Source organism: Condylostylus longicornis, unplaced genomic scaffold, assembly GCF_029603195.1.
Source record: "Condylostylus longicornis isolate FDR11 unplaced genomic scaffold, ASM2960319v2 ptg000107l, whole genome shotgun sequence".
In the NCBI taxonomy this organism is placed as follows: domain Eukaryota; kingdom Metazoa; phylum Arthropoda; class Insecta; order Diptera; family Dolichopodidae; genus Condylostylus; species Condylostylus longicornis.
Genome location: NW_026578075.1, coordinates 2,352,078 through 2,375,560, shown reverse-complemented (window position 1 = coordinate 2,375,560; position 23,483 = coordinate 2,352,078). Strand labels below are relative to the sequence as shown.

General features: G+C 23.7%; 1 protein-coding gene across 4 annotated transcripts; it reads right to left on the bottom strand.

The window, feature by feature from the left end:
• Positions 1 to 10,328: 10,328 nt before the first annotated feature.
• LOC129614431 (uncharacterized) lies at positions 10,329 to 21,988 on the bottom strand. Of its 4 annotated transcripts, none has more exons than XM_055529024.1 (8): positions 21,884 to 21,988; positions 15,467 to 15,621; positions 13,582 to 13,708; positions 13,043 to 13,183; positions 12,746 to 12,980; positions 12,199 to 12,658; positions 11,729 to 12,122; positions 10,329 to 11,640 (listed from the first exon to the last, which is right to left on the bottom strand). In XM_055529024.1, exons 2-8 carry the CDS (start codon positions 15,540 to 15,542, stop codon positions 10,515 to 10,517), a joined length of 2,559 nt encoding a protein of 852 aa, XP_055384999.1. In that variant the 5' UTR covers positions 15,543 to 15,621; positions 21,884 to 21,988; the 3' UTR covers positions 10,329 to 10,514. The 4 variants fall into 4 exon arrangements, with proteins under 4 accessions (XP_055384999.1, XP_055385001.1, XP_055384997.1 ...); XM_055529026.1 differs by lacking the exon at positions 21,884 to 21,988 and adding an exon at positions 21,741 to 21,753; XM_055529022.1 differs by lacking the exon at positions 21,884 to 21,988 and adding an exon at positions 21,385 to 21,532.
• Between the last annotated feature and the right edge of the window lie 1,495 nt (positions 21,989 to 23,483).

The following is a 23,483-nucleotide window of genomic DNA, read 5'->3' as shown; positions in this document are numbered from 1 at the left end:
TACGTAAGAAAATTGTAAGAAGGCATTTGACATTGTAAAAACCTTCGCAAAAAAATTTTCTTCTTTTAATGTGTTTCTCAACTAAATTATATAAATTAGTAAATATTATTATTTATAAAAAAACAAACTTACTATATATATACATGCATATATTTTTTTTATACTTTTGATCTTCGTTTTTGAGTTCTACATAAAATAATTTTTTTTTAGTTTTTAGAAATTTTGTTTAGTATATAAGAAATTTAAATTATAGTAAAAATAATATTTAAAGAAAACAAAAGAAAATATTTTAAATATAAATGTTAAAATTAAAAGTTATTTTCATGTTGTGTATAAAATCTCATATTGCATTTAATTATGCAATATAACAATATTTTTCTAAGTTGTTAATTTAACAAAAAAACAAACACATTGTTTAAAAATCTTTTTGCTTTTCATAATTTCAAAAAAAAAAAGTGTAAACGCAAAAATGCTTGTTTTGTAAATTTTTATTATAAATTTTTTCAAAAACTCAAATATATAGAACAAAAAGAAAAAACTTTAAGAAACTTAATTAAATAAATAACAAAAAGAAAAAAAAGGAATAAAAACCAATTAAAAAAAAAAGTAACAAAATATACAAAAGAAATTTAAGTAAAAATTTAAATTGAAATAAACTCTTAGTGTAGCTAGTCATTTTAATTAAATAAAAAAAAAAGAAAAGGAAAACTATATATATATAATTATAAACTTTTAATACACACACGAACAGGTTATGCAAGTGACTCGAATTTATTACAAAAAATTTCTTTTTTGTTTTTTAAAAATTAAAATACAATTTTCGTTTTCATATAATATAAATAATTTTCTCATATACATACATTTAAATTAGACAAAAAACAAAACTAATATTATATACTTTAAATTGAAAAAAAAAATGACATTTATTAAATAAATTATTAAGCTTAATAAAAATATCAAAATTATTATACAAATACAATTTTAAATTTATTTTAAATATGATCAATGAAAAACCTTTCTTATAATTAAATTTCAATTACAATTGTCATCTCGTATCGCATTATTTTAATGTCAATTTATCAATAATACATATATGTATGTAGAAAGTATATGATGACATGAAAAACAAAAATGACATTTTGTTAAAAAAAACCTTTATTTTTATATTGTCCTTTGATTATTTAAATAAGAATTGAAAAGCAATAAAAACAAAATTGTTATAAACATGTTGTATAACACAAAAAATCTGTTGAATAATATTTTGACACTTTATGCGACTGTCGCTGTAGTAATTTCGCAGTAATGTGAGCAGCCCATTGACAGGTCAATATTCTGGATTGTCGTATTTATCAATATTCTGAATTGAATTTATATAACTGCCTCACATACATATTAACATATAACGTTACAGTGTTTCATATATCTGTATTTTTGGGTATTGGTTGTCAAATGTTATTTTGCATTTACTATTCATTATTGTTAAATTAGAATTTGGAATTTAAAAACAAAAAATTTGAAAATAATGAAAAGTCATAAATTTTTTTCTATATTGTCAATTACATTATGTTATTTTTAACCGCCGATTATGGTATTGATTTGACAGAAACTGTCAAAATATTGTTATCCTTTTTGTAACGCAAAATTTTTTTTTCAATTGATTTTAAAAATTAAGTAAAATAATAACTATAATGAAAATTAATCAAGAAATTTAATAATTTCAACAATAATCGATTTTTGGAACAACTGAATTAAAAATTAAAATATTGAATTTTGTTCCATTTTGAAAGTTTCACAAGACTTTCATATTCAAATGCTATAATAACAGGATGTATTGTAACAGTATAACAGTATGCTACAGTACAGTGTGGAAAAATAATTGAATATTATTCATTTCTTAAATGGCGATACGAGAAAATCGAATTGGTATAAAAATATATGGAAATTATTTTTATATTTAATATCTAATAGTTTTATTTAATTAGTTTTCAAATAATTCAAAGTATAATGCATAACTATATATAACTATATAGCATCTAAATGTGTTATATAATATAACAGCTAACTATGATTTCTGAAATTATTCTTGACTTTAATAAAAAAAAAAAACTTAAAATTTTGCAAGGTTGTAAGTTTCTAGTTTAGAAAAACATTTTACTATACCAAATTTAATTAAACTCCTCTGTAAAATAATCAAAATATAATTTAAAAAAAAAAATGTAATATTTAATATTATTAATTTTGTTTGCATTTATAAAAAAAAAAATCTTTTTTTAAACATTTTAATTTAATACACCAATTTGCCCTCATGAATCTTAATGTGTGCGTAATAAAATAATTTCTCTAAGAAAAATCTATGATTCATACAATAATTTTAAAATAAATGAAAAAAAAAAGGAAATTAGTAGAACTAAGGTGCATATGATGCAATTAATTATATGCTTATAGGTGTATCGTCCACATTTTCTAATATTAAACAAAATAGTGAAATATATGAAAGAAAAGTGCTTTAAAATTAAAATATAATTTTAAAAAATGAAGAAATGTTCACTTTAAACAAAATTTTTAAGTGGAAATATTAAAATAAAATTTTATTTTTCATTTAATTTTGATTTTTAATAGAGTTGAACGTCTGAGTGTATGCAATTTTTATGTAATTATTTACTCAATTCTTTAAGCTTTTGTTTCTGCTTCCAGTAAGCTCAGTTTTCTTACTTTACATTGCAATATATTTAATTTTTTTTATTTAATTTAATTAAAATTATTTAACAAAATAATTAAATAATGAAGTCAGTAACAACAGTAAAAAATATATTTATTAATTTCACTTGAACATTTATTCCCAATATACAGCCGGACCAAGATAATTAGAAACCTAAAAAAGAAGAAAAATTTTTTGCAATTAAACGGGTTTTGCACAATTCCAACATTTTTTTGCAGTCTTCAATTTAATGCTCATAGCTCACACATAACAATGTTTTGAAGCTTTAAAACACAAATATAGATGTCGCGATTTTTTCAAATGTGAATCATAATATTGTGAATGATTTTGAAAACTGATAATTTTTAAAGCATTTTTTTGCAATTAACCTGTTGTATTTTTATGTTTTTTTTTCATATTTTAATGTAAATTATATTTTGTAATGAGAAGGGTATTTTCGTTTATGCCGAATGCAATTTTCCAGTTGAAAGAGTTTAAAAAAATCTTAAAAATGATCAGAATGGAATTGCAAACCCACCTAAATGCAGGGTTTGCAATTACGCAGATTCGACTGTGTTAGCAAGTCGATATTCATGACATGATGACTTTAAACAAAGCAAATGCGAAAATACAAGATTAATTTCAAGATATTTTTTTCCATATAAAATTTATCACCCATTTTTATTATTTTTGTTTTCACATAACACGATTGATATTATTTGTGTGTCACGTATTTTAAGTAATATAAAAAATTTTTTTTATTAAAACAGAAGAACAGCGCTGTTATAGTTCGGATTTATTTTCAAAACTAAATTAAAATTAAAATTATTTTTAAATATAAAAAAAAAATTTATTATAAATTATTATTAAAATTATTTTGTAAGTTTTACTCTATAAACGTAACGTGGCTTTAGGCTATAATTACAAGACAAAAAAAAAACAAACAAGAAAAACCAAAATTCAAAACCAAATTTAGAAGATCAAAACAAATACAAAAATAAAATTAACCAAAAAAAAAACATAAAATATTTTTTATCCAAAATTTTTATGTTTCAAAAATTGTAGAGAAAATATTCTATTATATAGGTTAACGGTATAGATCAAGTTATCGCAGGACGAAAATCTTTTTTTTGTTAATTTTTATTTTTATTTTTTTGTGAATATAAAAAACAAGAAAAATAATGTAAATAAGAATTATTAATATAAACAACTTGCATAAAAATTAAAAATAAAAAATTTATAAATATTAAAACATAAAATTTTCTTATAGGTTATTTAAAATATACTTATATACATATACTATACATAATGTAAATTAAGGAAATATTGCATATGACAAAAAAAGAGAAAAAAATAATCTATGTAATTTATAAAAAAAAAATACAATTTCTTCGATGTACGATATAAACTTGCATATACACAGATGAATATAGAAAGTATTTACACATTAATTATACTCGTAACACACTCTCCTCAAAATTTCAATTGACAAATCGACGTCGTTCAAAAACAGAAAGAATCCCGCTTATTTTTAAAATTCGTAAATTTTTATAAAAATTTTTATATAACTAATTTATTTAAATAATTTTTAATAAAACAATAATAATTTTCTGTTTAATTGGCATATCTATTCATGAATTAGAATTTGAAAAAAAAAAGAAAATTCTCAAAAGTTAAAAATGAAAACGACAAAAACTCAATTTCAATCTGAAATGTCAAACAAGTTTAAAACAAAATTTTGTGCATTTTCGCAACTGGAAAATGTCTATTTAATTTTTACTTTTCATTTTACGGGTTTTTTACTTGAATTTTTACAAAACCAAAAGAAATATGGCTACCACCTTAAGAAAAATGCTTCAAATCAAAAGAGTACATGTAAACCCACTCAAAATGTCAAATTCTCAAAACTGTCACATATACTATGACGTATATTATATGACACTTTAATTATAAAATAATTTTTATCTGTGTTAATCATTATTGATTAAAGATTAATATTATAGAGCTAGACAACCATAAACTTAAAATAACAATATTTTAAAATGCTGAATTGTATACGTCAAACTAATTTATTTTTGAAAGTACCGTTATACAAGGTACTCTAGGAGTTTTTAACAGCGATCAGTTGATTTTTAATTTGATTACAGTTATAAACTGAATCGAAAGAAAAAAATAGTAAATAAATTTTGACGTAAAATCTGAACTTCATCACATAGTTTCAGTTTGATTTGTAAACAGTCATAAAATTTTGTCGTGAATTTAATCTTAGATATTGTCGTATATGTTTATAAACGACATCTTACATGAAAATATCTAAATATTTTAAAACCTTACAATGGCATATTTTATATATACATATATAATTGAATTTTAGAAAAAATAATATTAGTAATAAAAAAAAAAATGTATTCAAAGAGAACATCAAATTTTATTGTAACAAAATTTTCTCTCTCTCCCTTTTTTCGAAATTATATGACAAGCTACACAATATGCCATTATCTCTTCTCTGTATACATCATTTTAATTTGGAATTTCATGAATATTACCATAAAATATTCAATTTATTAATATTTTTAAGAAATATGTGTAAATATTTTTAATTAAATCTGTGTATATATGCGTAGATTTACATATATAGTACATATATATTTATACCTATATATATATATATAAAACTTATACATACTTTTAATATATTAGTATTTTTAGAAAATTTGGTTGTTTAATAAAATAAAAATTTCATATATATAAAAAAAATTGTAGAATATTAAGAATTTAAAATAAAAAATTTATAAATATGTAATTCATTAAAATAAAATAAAATAAATAAATTAATATTTACTATTTGTAGATAAAAACAAAAAAAAAAAAAAACAAAACAAAAAAAAAATTATTCGGTCTTATATTTTCTGTTTTTTTTTTTTTTTGCGACATTATAAATATATCTAAATACCTATTCTAAAAATTAAAAAATTATAATTAAAATGTAAATTATTCAAAAACATAGAGCTTATACATCATTCTTAAATCTTTCGTGCGGACTGTAGATTTTTTTTTTATTTAGCTGTAATTTTTTTCCAATTTCCAAATTAGGTGAAATTAATTTAAGATCAAATATCATTAAAAATAAGAAATATGAAAAAATTTTTGAAAATTTAATGATTGGCTAGAATACATGCAAGACGAAAACAAAATTTTGGAACACAATGAACACATCATATCTTTTAACGTATTGAGATTTTTTTAACCTATATTCAATTTAAAATGAAAATTTTTCTTATTTTCTGTGAAAGTGAAGCATTAAAATTATTTCAGTTAAATTATAATTAATTTGACTAAATATAATTATTTCGAAATAACATTAAATTTTAAAAACATTATTATAAAAAGCAAAAAATAAATATAGTAAATCAGGAATTTTATATCAAAAATGACATCTAACATAACCTCATTTTTCATTTAGTAAAAAAAACAAAATTTTAAATTCGCACTTATTATTCATAATTGAATGAAAATAATTGGCAACCCTGCAATAAATAAAGAGTTGTATTTTCAAAAACTATATATATATTAATTTAATTTCGAATAAAACCATCTGTAACACAATAAAAAAAAAAAAAAAAACAAAAAATAGACCGATATATTTTAAATGTATTAAAAATAATGAAAATACAAACTACATAATACATAAAAAAAAGAGAATATTTTAGATAAATATTGAAAAAAATTAAAAAAAAAAAAGGACACATCTTTATATTCTAAGATTTTTAGTTAGTTATTTAATATTTAATTTATTATATCTTTATCACAAGGGCGGGAACCCTAATTTTATACAAATAATATCAACTATAAACAAAATATGTACATATATATATATATATCCAATACGTATATGTATATATACACATATACTAATAATATACAGTTATATATAACAACACAACTGCATATTATTGCAACACTACAAAAAACTAAATAACACAAAAACAAAACAAAAAAAACAAACAAGAAATATCCAGAATATCAAAGAAAATTTAAAACTGTTATAATTTATAAAATCTGTACATAAATAGTAAAAAAAAAATGTTAGCATTTTTAAAGTGACTAATATTCTCTTCCAAAATTCAAAAAAAAAAAAAAAAACAAAATGTTAAAGAAAATAAGAACGCAAAATAAATTATAAATTGATTTGGAAAATATTACATTACTCTTTTTTTTTTTTGTTTACTCTTAAAGTGGCGCCACATGTTACCATACAAATAAAATAACTAATAATTTTTCATACATCATAAATATGCGAAACACATACATTCATACATTCAATACAGCCTTTATAAGAAAATATTTATTGTATTAAATTTCAACATTTTAGAACAATAGCAGAAAAAGATTAAATTAGAGTGCTTTTAAGCAATTCTTACGTGAAAGCTCATTAACAGGAATTTATTATGTTTCCATATAGGACCCGCAAACACTTCATTATAATTTTTAATAAAAGAGAGACACAATGCGTTTCGTATTGAGACAACCAAATTTTGCGTTTCGTATTGTTTTTATTTTGAAAGGGAAAATGAAGTACATATTGCTAAATTTTTACTGTCACATGTGGCATACATTTCATCTAAGACCACAATGATAATTTTTTATTTTTTTTGAAAACACCTTCTGAGCTGAGAGTTTTGTCTTTCAAATTATTGTGGGATCCCTGAAATTCAAAATTAATAATTAATTTATTTTATTGAATTAACCTTGTACTATGGACAGTAAAACAAATCCCTATAAAATATTTTACAGGGAGTTGTTCTGCTTATACATACATATTTTTATTAATAACAAAATCTCAGTGAATGATTTTAATTTGCATTATGGATTTTATATGGTGTCAAAATTGGAAACTAAAGTAAAACCTATAAACATTCTTTAAATTTTTGTTTTTAGAGTGGGTGCTATTAAAAAAAATCAACTAAAGTAACAGAAATAAAAAAAACAACACAAAAATGAAATGAAAATTTTTAATTCCATAAATAATTAAAAACATTTTTTTTTAATTCCATAAAGAGCATAAAGGACTTTGAAAAATTTTACGAGTTGCTATTTTTGTATATGTATGCCTATTATACAAATTACCTATATGTATATAAAATGTATATATATATATTTTTTTACACCTGCCATTTCAGTTAGAAAGAATAATAGGCGGAAGACCCTAGCTGTATCCTATAAGCATGATTGTTTTGCTTTTGAATACTGGAATTTTTTATTTTTTATAATTCTTCGCCGGACACCTTGTATACTCTTACGTTATTTCAATATTTTTATCTTTTTCATAATAATTTTCTAAAATATTTGTAAATATTTTTCTTATCCACATCATATGGAAGAAAAATATATCCTTCATTTTGTATTTTTACATATATACCGTTAAATTTATTTTAGCTAGATGAAAAAAGCAACAATTCTGATCTTGTATTCTTTTCTAAAAACCAAACAAACAAACAAACATCTTGCATTATAAAACTTGAAAAGCCATAAACGCCTAGATGACATTTTTTACACAATTCTATTATACATATATGTATATATTTATACATACATATATGCTTATATGTATACATATACATATATGCCTTAAAACATAAAAATTTTCCTCGACAACAAAAAAAAAAAAAAACAAAAAACAAAAAAAAATTAACTATTATAATAGCGTAAATTTAAAAGTAAATAAATAACAAAAACAACAAAAGAAAAACAAAAAAAAAATAATAAAATTTAAGAGAATTATAGAAAAATCTTTAATAAATTTAAAAAGTAAAATAACAGCAAAAAAAGCTTATACATTATAAAATATTTAACATTTAATTAAAAAAGAAAAAAAAAATGAAAAAAAAAAACAAAAATTGTAGTAAACAAAACTGGCATGTAAAAAACAAAAAAAAAACTTATAACGCTGGCGTTATAGGGTTAAAAATTAAATTTACATAATAAAATAATTGTAATTTTTATTTTAAATAAAAATTTTGAAATAAAACTAAAATATTATGTAAAAGTAAATTGTATGTACATATATATATATATATATATAGATAAGTGTATATATATACATAGATATATATATATATATATATAATATAATATAAAAATATATTTACTAAAAAAATATTTTCATTTGAAATATACCTGGGTAATATCTAACAAAATCAAAAAAAAAAAATAAAAAAAAAAAATAAATAAAAAAAAATATATAAAAATTGATTTTTTTAATTTATTTTAATTTTTAACATCGCTTTATTCACAAATGCCCAAATGGACAAATGAATAGGCTTTTTCGATTCAATAGAAAAAAATTGCTTTCTTTGCTATCAAAATGAGTTTTTTAAAATAAATTTTGCCAAAAATAAGTTTCATAGTTATGTCAGATTAAAGGTGTCATCGATAATGTAAAATGCCAGTCGACAATAACTGCATCTAATGGCAACTGCACTAAAAAAATAAATTTTGCATACCAACTTTATTATACAACTTTTGGTATGCAACCGCTTAAAAACTGCTTTAGCAACAAATTATTTTTAATTTAAATATTTTTAAAAGCAAATTTCATGAAATAAAGCTTCTTATCGCCTTGAAAATTTTCCATTTCACACAAAATACAAAATCAACAGTTGAAATTTTTTTATCACAAAAATGCAAAAAAATTTTAAAAATATGATGACAGGCAATTGACATTATTTAATTACGTGACATTTGTTTTTTATCTTTTGAGAAGATTAAAAGTTACAATGTTCTTCTGTAAACTACAATATCGATTAAGATGCAAAAGAATATCCAATGTACATTTTGCATTATCAATTCTTATTTTTTATAAAGCGGTTTTTATGAACGCCCGCACCACACTTCCACATTCCAAACTCATTTTGTTTATTTATTTTGATAAAATATGATTTATAACATATTTTTTTTCCAAATGAGACTATTTCGGCTTTTGACATATGGCTGCGTTTGTCAATAAATTACATTCAAAATTTATTTAAATTTGTATTAAGGCTTTAATAATTTAATAAATAAATGTTCACTTCCAACAGGTTCAAGTTCAACAAAGCCTTTTATATTTTTTTTTTGTAATGTAGACATTTATATTGCAGATAACACTAAACTATTTTTGAGGTTATTCGTAGACACCGGTGTTCTTAAAAAAGTTCTTAAATTACAAATTTTTATTTAACTTTTGTTTTGCATAAGTTTAGGAGAAATTTATTTATTTATTTTATGCTATGCATAAATGTAATTTAATTTGTTAAAAATAAGTAATAACCGGGAACGCCTATTGTACACGTTTGTATAGTTAAAAGACGAATTAAATTTGCTTTGTGGAAATTCTTTAAATAACTTGTTACTATATTACAATTAAGTTTTCTCAGAAAAAGTTTAAAATTTCTACATTGAATATGAAAATAAAGCACTCATATTCTGGCAGTTCTTGTTTAAAAAAATAAAACAATGAAAAAATATTAATATCATTTTGGCGAAACTTTTCTTGTAATATTTTAAAAAATAATGATAAATAAATTGCCATTATTATCTACAAAATGATTTGATTTAAAAATTTCGTTCATAATTTTTATTTAAAATTTTATTGTATTGGATGATTAAAATTTATAAAAATATAAAAAAACATCATAATATGCTTAATTACATATAAATTGTATATATATACTAATGTATATATATATATATAAGTTGTATACATATTTACAGGCTTTAGTAACTTGTATAATTATTTTGCAAACAAAATTATAACTACTAAATAATATAAGAATACTTAAAATATATTTGGACGATATGTTGGTAAATCTATATGAACGGGTACAAAACTTCCAATTTGAATTGTTTCTGATACATCTAAATCACTGCGATCATTTGCTTTTAAAGCTCTATAATTCATAAAGTTAAATTTGGGCGATATTTGAGTATTGGTTTTGTATCCAATTTCTCCATTGTTTTGAATATCTGATTTTTGCACATTCTTAAAACCTTTATCATATTCTTTAATAAATCTTGGTTTTCTTTCCCCTTCTTTTTTATCCATAATGAAACCTAATAACTTTGGTGCTTGTTCTGAGAAAATAGGTAAAATTGTCTCTCTTGCATATCTTTCGGCTCTTTCAAATAATTCTCCAATTTTAAATGGAAATATTTGAATTGTAATTACATCTCCCTCCGATCTATTACTTTCTGTTTCAGTTTTCTGTTCAATCTGTTTTTCTTCCCCTGAATTTTTATTTAATTTTGGTGTAGTGGCTTTTAGAATTGGTTCTTTTATTTCACTATCATTTTCAAAACTGTGTAAATTTCTCCCTTTTTGATATGTAGATGAACTTTTTAAGACTGGTTCGAAAATTTCAGGACTTCTTAAACTTCTACTTTGTTCAATATTTTCTTTATCCAAATCATTTGATCCTTCTTGAAGTGGCTGATATAACAAGTTGTTGTTTTCATGCGAACTATGATAATTTTTCTGATCAGATTTTTCTTCAATTGCATAATTTGCTCCTAGAGTCAGAATATCATTTTTAATTTTATTTTTATCAAGAATATTTTCTTCAAAATACTTCCCAGGAACTTTTTCATTAGACTGCTCGGAAGACAAGTTTAGTGAAGCAGTTGAAATTTCTATGGATTTAGGTAATTCACAATCATTAGGTTGTAATTTGAAGGTAACTGGTATCCCTGATTTGAGCGACAAAAGTGGACTGCATAATGAAAGTGTTCTACCGAAGCTATCAGTTAACGCAATTTTGTCAATATCCCAGTGAGGTAATCCTTTTGATAACCACCCGCTATACGATTTGTACTGCAGTATTAACGTTGAAGGGAATCCAAGTGCCGGATGTGGAACAATAATTTTAGAAATTTTCTGTCCAGCAAAAAATTCCGTGTCTTCTTTTCTAAATCGTAAAGAAAAAATAAAATGTTTCACGTTAGAATATTGGACCGAACGTTTAATTTAAAAAATATAATTTAACGTTTACTCACTCAGTAATCAAAAACGTCTCATTCAATCCACCTTCACCTTCAAGGGTTGCTTCTATTTTGCCTATGGTTCTCAAAGGTAAATCATTTATGGAATTGAATATTTGTAATTTAAATTGATGAGCACAAAATGGCTCCTCTTCACGTGTCAATAAATAGAGTTGACCTTTTCCGGTAGATTTATTTGCATAGTAGCCCATATTTCCACAAATGGATATATTACTATTATACCGTGATTGAAGAAGATCGCATGGAAAACAGTTTCCCTCCAAAAAATCATCATAACTTGTGCAAGCAAATGCTGGAAAAAGACATCTCGGCGCAACAGAATCAATGAAAAATTTATAAGCTCTTCGATGATTACATAATGATCTGCCTTCAACTTCAGCTGCTTGTGCTTAAAATTTAAAGTAAATAATGTAAATGATTACTTAACATGCATATAAGAGAAAAATTTAAATTTTTAAAATTACACCAAATGAAATCCGTAACCGCTCCAACAAACAAGTTAGAGCAACCAGTTTGCACTCTTCCTCCATTCGGATAAAAGTCAACATGACCCATAGGCTGCCACGATCCTAGCCCACCAAGTATCAGGTTTTCACCATTCGAATGTATTACATCAACAAAAGCTGCATCAGTACTATCTAACCGTACTTTCGGATGTTGAGATTCAAAAAGAGGACCAGCGGGATCCAATCCTGTTATACGATTCAAACCCGGTAGTTCAGCACCTGCAAATCCAGCAACATGTGCTCCCAAACTAAAGCCAATTATATGGGTTTTTGAATAGTCAAGTCCTTTATGTTTATTTAAATTCTTTAAAAGCATTGCAAGTTGTTTTCCGACAAGTCTTGTATTTGTTGCGGCCCTTACATAATTTGGAAGAGTTGCTCCGTTTTCCCAATCAACGCAAATTACAATACAATTTTCCTTTCCAGATTTATAAATGAAGGATAAAGAGAATTTTTTTCAATTTTTGAATTTTTTTGTACACTAAATATGCAATCATATACTTACAACTGCCATTAATGCAGTTTTCATTTCATAAATCCATACATGTGGACAAGCTGAACCAAAGCCGTGTACGATCACTTTAGTTTGTAATTCATCAAAACCAGTCAAATCATCTAAAGTAAAAGATGTCTTCGAAAACGGAGTTGGATCCTCTGTTGTACCGTCATTAACCGAAGTTTTTGGTGTAAAAGCTTCGCTTATATTTTTCCATGGTATCTGAAAAAGAGGCCTTTCGGTCCTAAAATATATTCAAAATTAATAAATAATCTATTCGTTAAAAAACTTGTTGTTTAATTTTACCTCTTTTTGGCAGAATAGAAAAAGAACTTTGTATTTATATCTTCTGGGTGAGATGGAAGCATTTCCAAGTAACTGAAGGGGCCAGAATCTTCAAAACATCCCAGTTCATCATAGCAAACCCTTTTAGTTGATCTTTTAGCTCTAAAAAATTTGAATATTACTTTTTATAAAAGATTGCCTTTGAGAAAAACTTTGGTAAATTTTTAAGAGAAGTGCATTGACTTTGAATGTTTTCAGAGCTCACAAAAGACAAAATTAGGAAACTTTTTTAAATGGACTCAAAAAATGTAATATAATATCAGAAATGATATACATATATGAAAAAGTGTTTGAGATTTAAAATTTAGGCAAAACCTCCAAATATCAAAAATTATTAAACTAGTTTACACGAGCAATTAATATTCAGTCATTCTCACTAAATTTGATAAGAAAATTTGTCATTATTTTGGTAGGCAAAAATTTTAGTATTAATTGAATATTTTTTTAAAAGGTTTCTTAAATTTTTTATGGGTTTTCTAAAGACAATTACAAATACTTACCTTTTGTTTTTCGAAATTTTTACATTGTATTCCTTCATAGAATCTTGAACCGCTTTTAATATTTGAGCGTCATTTATTTCATCCAATACCTCTTCTCTCTTTGATGGCCATCGATAACTGGCATTTTCTAATAATAAAACAAAACAAAAAATATAAATCAAAGGCATAATTATTTAAATTTAATTTTTAATATAGCACTAAGAAGCCTACTTCAAATTATAGCAATCTTGGACAAAGCAGATCTATTACAACATTTATTGACAATTACAATATTTAATTGCTAAACTAATTTAGTCGGGTTGACGTAAGATCTTTAATTTAGTAGATTTGCCATATACACAATATTATACATACAATATTCACAATAAAGACTAAAGTCTGCAGAAAGCGATATTCTGCTTTATTGCTCTTAATATTATTAAAAAATCTAACCAAAAATCAATTTCAAAATTTTTAGACATAAATAAGTATTGGTATAGGTCTCAAAGTGATTTTATAACAGTGCTTCTAAGCCTACAGGAGAGAAAAAAAATTTCTGTATTAGAAATTTTTTTCTTTCATTTTTATTTTCAACAACTATAGGAGCCACTGTACGTCACCTTAAGTGAAAATTCTAAAATTTGTTTTTGTTGAAAGTTTGATTTTGCATACTTTTGTCTTAATTAAAAAATAAACGAATTGATTTAATGTTTATTAAGAATATTTTTTTAAAAGATTTAAGTACCTAGCTAGCATGACTTAAAAAACAATGTGTACTTCAAGGTTTTTTATTCTCTTATGTTTAAATTGATTTTTTTTGCTTTGTACTGCAATAATTACTACAAATTTCTTACAAATTTTCAGGGCCAAGGTAAATTTAAACCTTATAAAATTGCAATTTTCAATTTAACACGGAATTAATCTTGTCATTTTTAGTTTCAACACTTTGCCTGTAATGTTATTTAAATATAGTATTATTTTTAAAATACCATATGAATTTGGTGTAAATAAATATAACAATGGTTGGTATAAATTAAGATGGGTGAAACCCATGGTTTGTACAACAACACTCGTCGTCAAAAACAATCTACAAATGAGCCGTATCTACAAATGAGAAAGAGTGGCGGTTAAAAAACATTTTTTTTAACGAAATAAACTATTTAGAAAAGTCTAAAAGCTGCTTAAATTTCAGACCCCTAAATTTAAGCAGTCATTTTGCTTTTATAATATTTAGTTATGCTTCGCTGCAATGGAAAAAGCCCTACTTGCGTTAACGAAATTGAAAAAAATTTTATGGTTTTTTTAAAACAAGTAGTCAAAAAATGGCATTTCAAGGAGTTCCAACTTCTAGAGGAGGCAGAAAGATAAGAATTGTGTACATATGAAATTTCAGCTTTCTATCTTTAGTTTTTAATCGTTTTTCTTCAGTTTTTTAATCGGGTCCACGGACGAACAGAGTGAAGCTAATAAGCCCTTTTTTCTAATTTCTTTTTGGAAAAGTGCTAAAAATAAATAGAAGGAAAAAGTGTTACCATTTTCTAGAAAAAAACCTTTAAGACAGGTAAGTATGTTTTGCAAGAGAGGTTTGATTTTCTCTAGCTGCGTATGTATATGAATTTTCAATTGTAATGCAACTAAACCTCTTTTACTTGAATTTGGATTTCCAAAATTTTATTTATGTCATATTACTAAGCAAGCATTAAGTGGGTCTTCAAAGATTAATTCGAAATTTCGTTAAGTAATCGATTATATTAGAGTATTGATGTATCTGAGCAAAACTTCACATTGCTGCCACAACAATTTATAAGTAAAAACTATTTTCTTTATTACTCGTAGAACAAATTTTCGACCCAAAAAATTTAATTCAAAACAACAAAAATAAAATAAGATAAAAAAATAAACTCACCTGTCTCGTCCGATAATGAAAATATTCCGTTACAAAGCAATAATATAAAAAATAATAAATTGGTTAAAGATTGCATCTTAAACACTTATGCTACAGTTATATAAATTTTTTTCTTTACAAGCATTTCATTTACAAAAGTCACTCTTACATGATAACTGCGAATTTTTTGGTTTTTTAAATCATTTTTGTATTCATTTTAGAAAAAGAACCGTTATTTTGAGTACATTATTGTAAAATTTTATCAATTACATTGCATTTACTACAATTATAGTTTTATATAATTTATTATGTATATACTTATGTATGTGTGTTATTTTTAAGTGAATTATTCTTGTGTCACGAAGCACTACATTTAACTGCTAAAACTTATTCTATCAAAAATTCTAAAATTAAATTCAAATTAAATTAAAGAAAGCAACAAGCTATAAAAACTTTTTCTAATTGCAGTTGTGTACTGAACAAAAGACTTATGCATACTAAAAATGCATGTAAATCTAGGCTAAAAATTTTAGATTTCTACTACAAAAATTTGATTTAGGAATGTGTATGTATATAAAATAGAAAAAGTTGTTATTAAACTAAGTTCACTTTTTTTTACAAGATTTATCAATAATTTAAATAAATAGTATTGACCTATCAAGGCTTATGAATTTTTCATACATACCTGAAATATGCCACTTTAAAGCTAAGAATTTGTTTCGGTAAAAAACAAAACTATTTTCATAGTTGTACGGACTAAGTTCGTGGGATATTATAATTTTAGCAACACGTTTGCAACGCATTTTCTCTTTTTCAGTGTGGAATTCTAAGTAAATTTAACTTTGTCTGTCTTTCCGTCTCTTCCGACTATAACTCGTAAGTCACAAATTATCAGAAATGCCACTCCTATTCCTAAAACCTATTCAGAATTAAATCATGCGCGAAGGAATGGATAAGATACTGTAAATGGATAAGATATTTTATAAAAAAAAGGACCGACATTTTAAATAAATGAATTGTGGTACCGTACCTACTACACAACTACAAAAATAATTGCTTCTGTATGTAACAATCATAATGCAGCTTCATAATAATTGCATATTAATTTGTATACTTAAGCATATCACATAGTTGACACGGTCAACTTTATATGCTTATTTCTATAATAATAGCTTTGTTCTCAATTTTAAGATATTTTAACTAAAACAATACATTAAAATGAAATCATAAGAATGACCTTGTATATAAATATTTGTGTATAAACAAACCCATAAACATATATTTTTCTAAGCATGAAATTTTTTCTTTTATAAAACCGAAAGAGTAGAGAGAATTAGAAAAAAAACATTCTACGGTACCACTAATGGGTTTTGCATGAATATAAATTCAAATGTATGCATGTATGTATGATTAGGTGTGTATTTAGTGCAGCTAACTTTCAACTAGATTTTCTTCTTTCATAACCTAATATCGTACTATATTTATTTACCATAATTATGTTAAATAACAATATCGAACCATATTGATATAATTTTGAAATATTGTGAGTCAAAATTTTACCAAAATATTTTTTATATTTAGGAGTGCTAAGTATAACAGTGAAACTTTTAAATTTTTTGTCTTTCAAATTCAAATTCAGTAATCCTTGCTTCTTTTATTACGTTCTTTGCAACTAGTTTTAACAATTTCCGTCAGGACTAACTATCGAAATTTTTTTTGGCAGCAAGCTTAAACTAAGATAGTACAAGAAGACAGCTATTTAAAAAAAAAAGAAATCGAATGGAGCAGCACTTTTTTGTGTGTCAACACGCAGTTGGCAGCAAAGAAATAAATTACAATTTCGATTGAGTTCTTAAAAGTTGTGCCAGTAAGTTTATACTTAACCGACAGACTGCAAACATAGTACTATGTTTTTAAAGCCAACTAAACTTTGGAACCTGAGACACACATTATGGCTACTAACTAATTCAAAGACATAGAAAGCAGAAAATACAATTTCATAGCCATTTTACAACGAAAAGAGTGTTGACTCATATAAAGAACCGGTTTTTAGAAATTAAAACTCTATATAAAATATATAGAATATATTAAACCCCACATTACGATTTCATTTTCATTGCACGTTTTGGCAAAATACAAAATATACTCAAATGATTTTCCTCTTAGTCAAACTAAAGATTAAACAAATGGATTAACTTTAATTAAAATAACAAATATTGACATCTGGCGTATTACGAGTAAGTTAATCTGTTCACATTCTTTATGTTGTCATACATTCTAATTTTGTTGAACTTTGAGCGTTTTATTGGTTGCCTTTTAACTTTTACTAAAATCAAAGTTTCAAAATCACTCTACTATAGTAATGGGGCAAAAAAATTGAAATAAAAAATGATAATTTTTTTCACATTAATTTTTTTTTTAAGAAGCCTATTTATATTTTATCTTTTAACACATTCATAGCTATACTTATTATGTATTGTTGACAAGGTGTTGTATAATACGTGAGCAAAATATGGCTAAACGTAAAATTATATAAGAATTATAGTCAAACTAATTAATTAATTATGGAATAAGTTGTTTTTTGTTTTAACAATAAAAAAAAATATTACTTTTCTACTTAAAAAAAAATATTGTTACCAGAAAGTATTTTTGAAAAAAAAAACTGGCTATTTGAAATTAAGCCTTAGCTACGAACTAAACTATTCCAAAAAAAAGGAAATACGGCTTTTTAGGCATTAATTTAATTTACACTTATTAAATTTATGTTTCCATATATTAAGGTTATAGCACTAAGTTTAGTCTCTATGTATATGTATATTAAATTTGTAATAAGTTTGACAACTAACTACGGCATGAAAACCTACAAATGTTCTCTTATCCTGTTTGAAATTTTCAGATTTTGTTTTCTTCAAATCTAGATTTTTGAGGAAACCAATTGCAAAATTTTTTGCAGCTGTGAAAGTTGGTTTTTACTAAACTGTCAAATTTACAATTTCACAATAAAAATGCCTAATAAATTACGTATTTGAGTTTTTTGGAATTTTTAGAAAAAAAAAAAACAAATTATAGTTTTATGTAGCAGAACAAATTCTGAATTTAAAAGTTAATTGATTTATTTTTTGAAATACTTGAATAGTTTTTATAAAATTTTATTATATTTATCTATGTATGTAGGCATAGAATAAGAGCTCAATATCAGTGACATCGAAAATGCAGTGAAAAAGTTTTACTACAGTTTAGCTGCAACATTAATACCGTAGTAAAACATTTTTTTTTTGTCAAATTTTTTAATTGAATAACCTTAGCAATACTTTTTTGAGATGCAATAAAAAAGTGGTCTCGTTTTTTCTTTGCACTTTTTGCTTTTTTATACTACGTAGTTAAAACCCATTTTCAGTAATTTGTATTTTGCCACGTTGTATAAATTTTTTATTCTGCAATATGGATTACAAATGCAATGTACGACATTAATACTGCATTTTTGGTGTTGGGGTATCCGCACATTTTTAAAATACTAAATGACAAAAGCCATAATTTTTTTCATTGTGCTCATTATCGTAAATCAAAGTAAAACAAATAAAAAGAGCTATCTACTTTATACAATTTTTAGGTACAAGCTTAACACATTTTTTATTGGAATCCCTGTAGTACGAAAGATGAAATAGAAGAAACTAACTATAAATTTCTTTTTCTAAATTTAATTTCTCTCGATACTTTTCATCACTTGAAATTAAAAACTCATAATTACACATGTCTGTCATAATGTCATAAAGTTTTTTAACCAAAGGTTTTTGTAACTTTTTTTAGGTTTTAACTTTCACAACTTATAGTGAGCGGAGTACCCACTAAAAAGAAGTTGAATTACAACCGCGGACACACTTACCATGTAAAATATACATTTTTCTTTTACCATATACATATGTATAAGCAAATTGGCAATTAAGTACACTGACATTGCATTTTTTTTATAACTTGCGGAGAAATAATTTATAAACTTGTTCTCTCTTTTATTTTTTTAGTAAGAAACTTTATACATATATATATTGTCTACGCTCTACAGTCTACAATAATAAATAATTATTTACACGAAACTCTTTGTTTAAAAACTTAATTTGTAAGTGGAAATAATTTCTTTCCGTCAAATCAATTCAACAATTTACTGCGTTGCATATAAAATTTCATACAAATTTTTCAATTTACTTTTGAATTAAACCAAATTTTCATTTTTATGTACATAAGTATACGAATTCATGTGATAATTATTAAAAATAATGTTTAAAATTGAATGCCTTGTATTTTTAACAATATAATATTTTGAAAAAAAAAACAAACTTTAAAGTTGACTAAAATATTATATTATGTAAGAGCTTATTTTGAAAATTTGAAAATAAAGTCTTAGGAGACATGGGTATTGTAAGTCTTATGAACATGAATAAGTACATGTGTATGTATGTATATAAACATACTAGTATAATAAACAATCTAGCATTATTGTCGATCGAAAGCTGCAGATAATTGGCATTTCACGCGCAGCTATAGAGAAAAATACTGCGATATGAAATGCGTAAGTCATGTAATCTAACGCATTGCACCCCGGTATATGAAAATAGTTGAGAATGACTACAAATACAGTTAAAAAAAATAAGATACTTGCTTGTAATGCAATCAAAAATATTTTTAAATAAAGTATAATGTTAGTTTGTACGAAAATTTATTATAGATTAATCTAGTTTGGCAATTGGAATGAAAACAAAACAAAGTTGAGCATTAAGAATTTGTGATTTATTATCAAATTTAATTTTTGATATGCAATTTTTTTAGTAAATTTACTAATTGGAGATTTAAATAAATTTTTAATTAAAAATTAAGTTTTTCCTATTTAATGATTTAACAAATTTATTGTGTCTTAAATATTTTTTATGTAAAAGCTTATAAAGTCAAAACATAAATATTAAACCGGGAATTCACGAATTTAAATGTCAAAAAAACCTGTATAAGTGAATTATATTTCCATTATCCAATTATAACCCTATCACCCTGGTAGACATTGTAATGAACCGATTCCAAAATATCTTTTCCGAAAATATTAACTTTCGTGTCGTTATATATAAGTGAAGCAAGAGTCAAAAATATGCGCCACAAAGAGTGACACCGAATGCAAACAAAATCAAATATAATTTTTATTTTATTTAATAAGCAATCATAAACATTGTAATCATATACCATGTACCTTTACTCATTAAAAAAAAAACATTGTTATTTGTTCAAGTATAACAGCTGACATTTGATAATGATAGTCATATACATACAAAGATACATGTGCAAAATATTGTTATCCATTTATGTATTTACATTTTTATATATGTTATACATAATTATGTACAAATATATATTAATAAAGAAAAAACCCTGACATACTAAACAGGTACCTCAACTTTAACACCTTTTTCTCTTTCAATTCATATTTTACCGTAAAATATTTTTTTTCTTTACTTAACACTTTTTCTTTCATTCGCAAAGGTAAACTTTTTAATAATCTTTCATTTTTTGTTTTTTGGTTTTGGTTTTCAAGATATTAGAGACTTTCTAAAAATACGCGTAAAGTAATAAGGAAAGTAACGTACTATGTGTATTAACAACATTGAGTATAAAACTACAATCGGTTTATTATTGTTAAAAAAATTATAATGTTAAAATATAATATAAAAATAAAAAAAAAGACACTAATAATAATTTTCTATACGTACGTATTTTACCAACGTACGCGAATAAAATGTATGTAAAAAATACTTATATAAATATAAATTGTTATACATACATACATATATATATAATATTATACTAGTTTAATTATGTGTGTACTAAATCCATTTTAATTGTATACGTGGTTGAATGCAATGTATTTTTGTATATATACAAACATATATACATATGTATACCTTGAAGGTATTCAAAACAACACTTCTTTTTCCAATATGAATTTATTACAAATAAATATATTTGGCATTAGTTGGCAAAACTATTTTTTTTTTTTTTTTGAAATTTATTCAACAGTTGCACTGAAATTTTCGAAATCACAATTAATATTATATATATGTATATATTTTTTTTTATTAATATTTTGTAATTAATTTGGTTAATTTTTTTTTTATCATAATTAAAATCGAAAAACTTTTATTTTATTATTACAAATAATTATTCATTTGATTTACAAATTTTATTCATAAATTGAATACAAAATTTGGAATTGCACAAATTTTTAAATTTTCTAATAACAAAACTTTCTTCACACTACAATAATAACAACATTGATGCATAAATGCCCTTCCTTTAAAATAACCAAAAACAACAACAAGAAAAAAAAAATAACAAACAAATTTCTTTAAAATAAAAATTTATTAATAATAATATTCCATTTGTTAAATTTTAAATTTTTACTCTAAGGTGATTTGAAAAAAAAATTAAAATGTATAGAAAATAACAAAAAAAAAAGTTATAAAAGCTAATATGAAATCGCGGATAAAACTACATTTATGAACTTTCACAAACGAATACTGAAATTATACTATAATAATTTAAGTGACGAGAAGAAACGGAAAATAAAAAGAGATCGTCACAAACCACAAATAAAACAAAATTCAATAAGATTTTTTCAAGACATTTTTACTGCTTTTAAAAACTTATTACTCGTACCACTACAATGCTACTACAATAAGCTGGGTGTTGTACTGTAGTACTCTAAGAAAAATTTTTTTTAACTAAAAATCATAATTAAATTGATTAAAAACAAAACGTTGGAATATAAAACGGGTTTGCGCTTGAAGTAAATTCATGAAAATTTAATTTAATTTTATTTTCCAATATAAAATGAAATGTGTATTTTATTAAGAAAATATTTGAAAAACATTTTATTATTTAATGTAAGAATAATTAAATTTAATTATTTTAAATAAATTTCTGATTATTTTTTTTTTGTAAATTAAACTTGATGTGTAAATTCTTAGCCTTATGTTCATTTGATTATGTTTGTATAGAAATAAATATTTTACATATAGAAAAAATATTTAAATTGCTATTATATAATTACAAAACTTCTATTTAAAAAAAAATACAATATTTTCTGCACTACTTTAATTAATTCGGCAAAAAAAATTATTAATCAAATCAAAATCATATGCATATATGAATAACTTCCCGAAATAAAATTTTGCAGAATCTGGAATACATCTTAAAAAAAAAATCGGATCTCGTAACGGGATTTTCAATAGGAGTGCCCGGTTTTCGAAGATTCGAATTGAGTGACAACTGATAGTTCTTGCTAGCGCAGTCAGTTAAATTTTATGGGCCCGCTTATTCTGCTTTATATCTGAACAAATTTAGGGAAAAAAGAAATTAAAAAAACTCCCTATCGAGGCCCTAATACATGGAAAAATAGTAAAAATGAAATTTGCCAATTTTTTAATTGGCAGCTCTGCCGAGTAACTTGAAATTTTTAAAACTTAAATTGAAAATATCACACGTACGTAAAAATTTATTATGTAATTTAAATATGTATGTGTATATATCGGTAATGATTTAAGAATAAAATAGAAATTTGTAAAAATAATTTGTCAGCTTTGAATGCACGAGAAAATATGCAGGAAGGTTTTCAGGTCATTTCAATTTCGTTAGTATGTTTTAATTATGTAGGTCATTTCTCTGAATAATCGCGACGAAATTTAAAATACTGTAATTTTAAAACAGGGCTACTAAATTTACTCAATTTTGTACAGACGTTTCAGAGAAAAAATTTAATTTCTAAAAACAAAAACGAATTTTCATAACTTATATCTTAAAAATTGTTATTGTTATAGAATGGGCAATTTTATAAATTGTCTTCAATAAATTTACGTTAATAAAACATAAACTTTGCAATATTCCTGTAATTATACATATACATGTACATATATAAGGGTATAATTTCTTTTTCATAAGTTTACAGAAGAAAGACAAGAATACAAGATAACATAGAAAGAAAAAATATTGAGAAAAAATTATA

Excerpts from the sequence above, each read along its gene's own strand:
- LOC129614431 (XM_055529024.1), bottom strand. The coding sequence starts at position 15,542 with ATGCAATCTTTAACCAATTTATTATTTTTTATATTATTGCTTTGTAAC. Across the intron at positions 12,659-12,745 it reads AAACTGCATTAATGGCAGTT|GAAAATTGTATTGTAATTTG; the intron begins GTAAGTATATGA and ends AAATCTGGAAAG. Across the intron at positions 11,641-11,728 it reads GAGACGTTTTTGATTACTGA|AAAAGAAGACACGGAATTTT; the intron begins GTGAGTAAACGT and ends TTTACGATTTAG.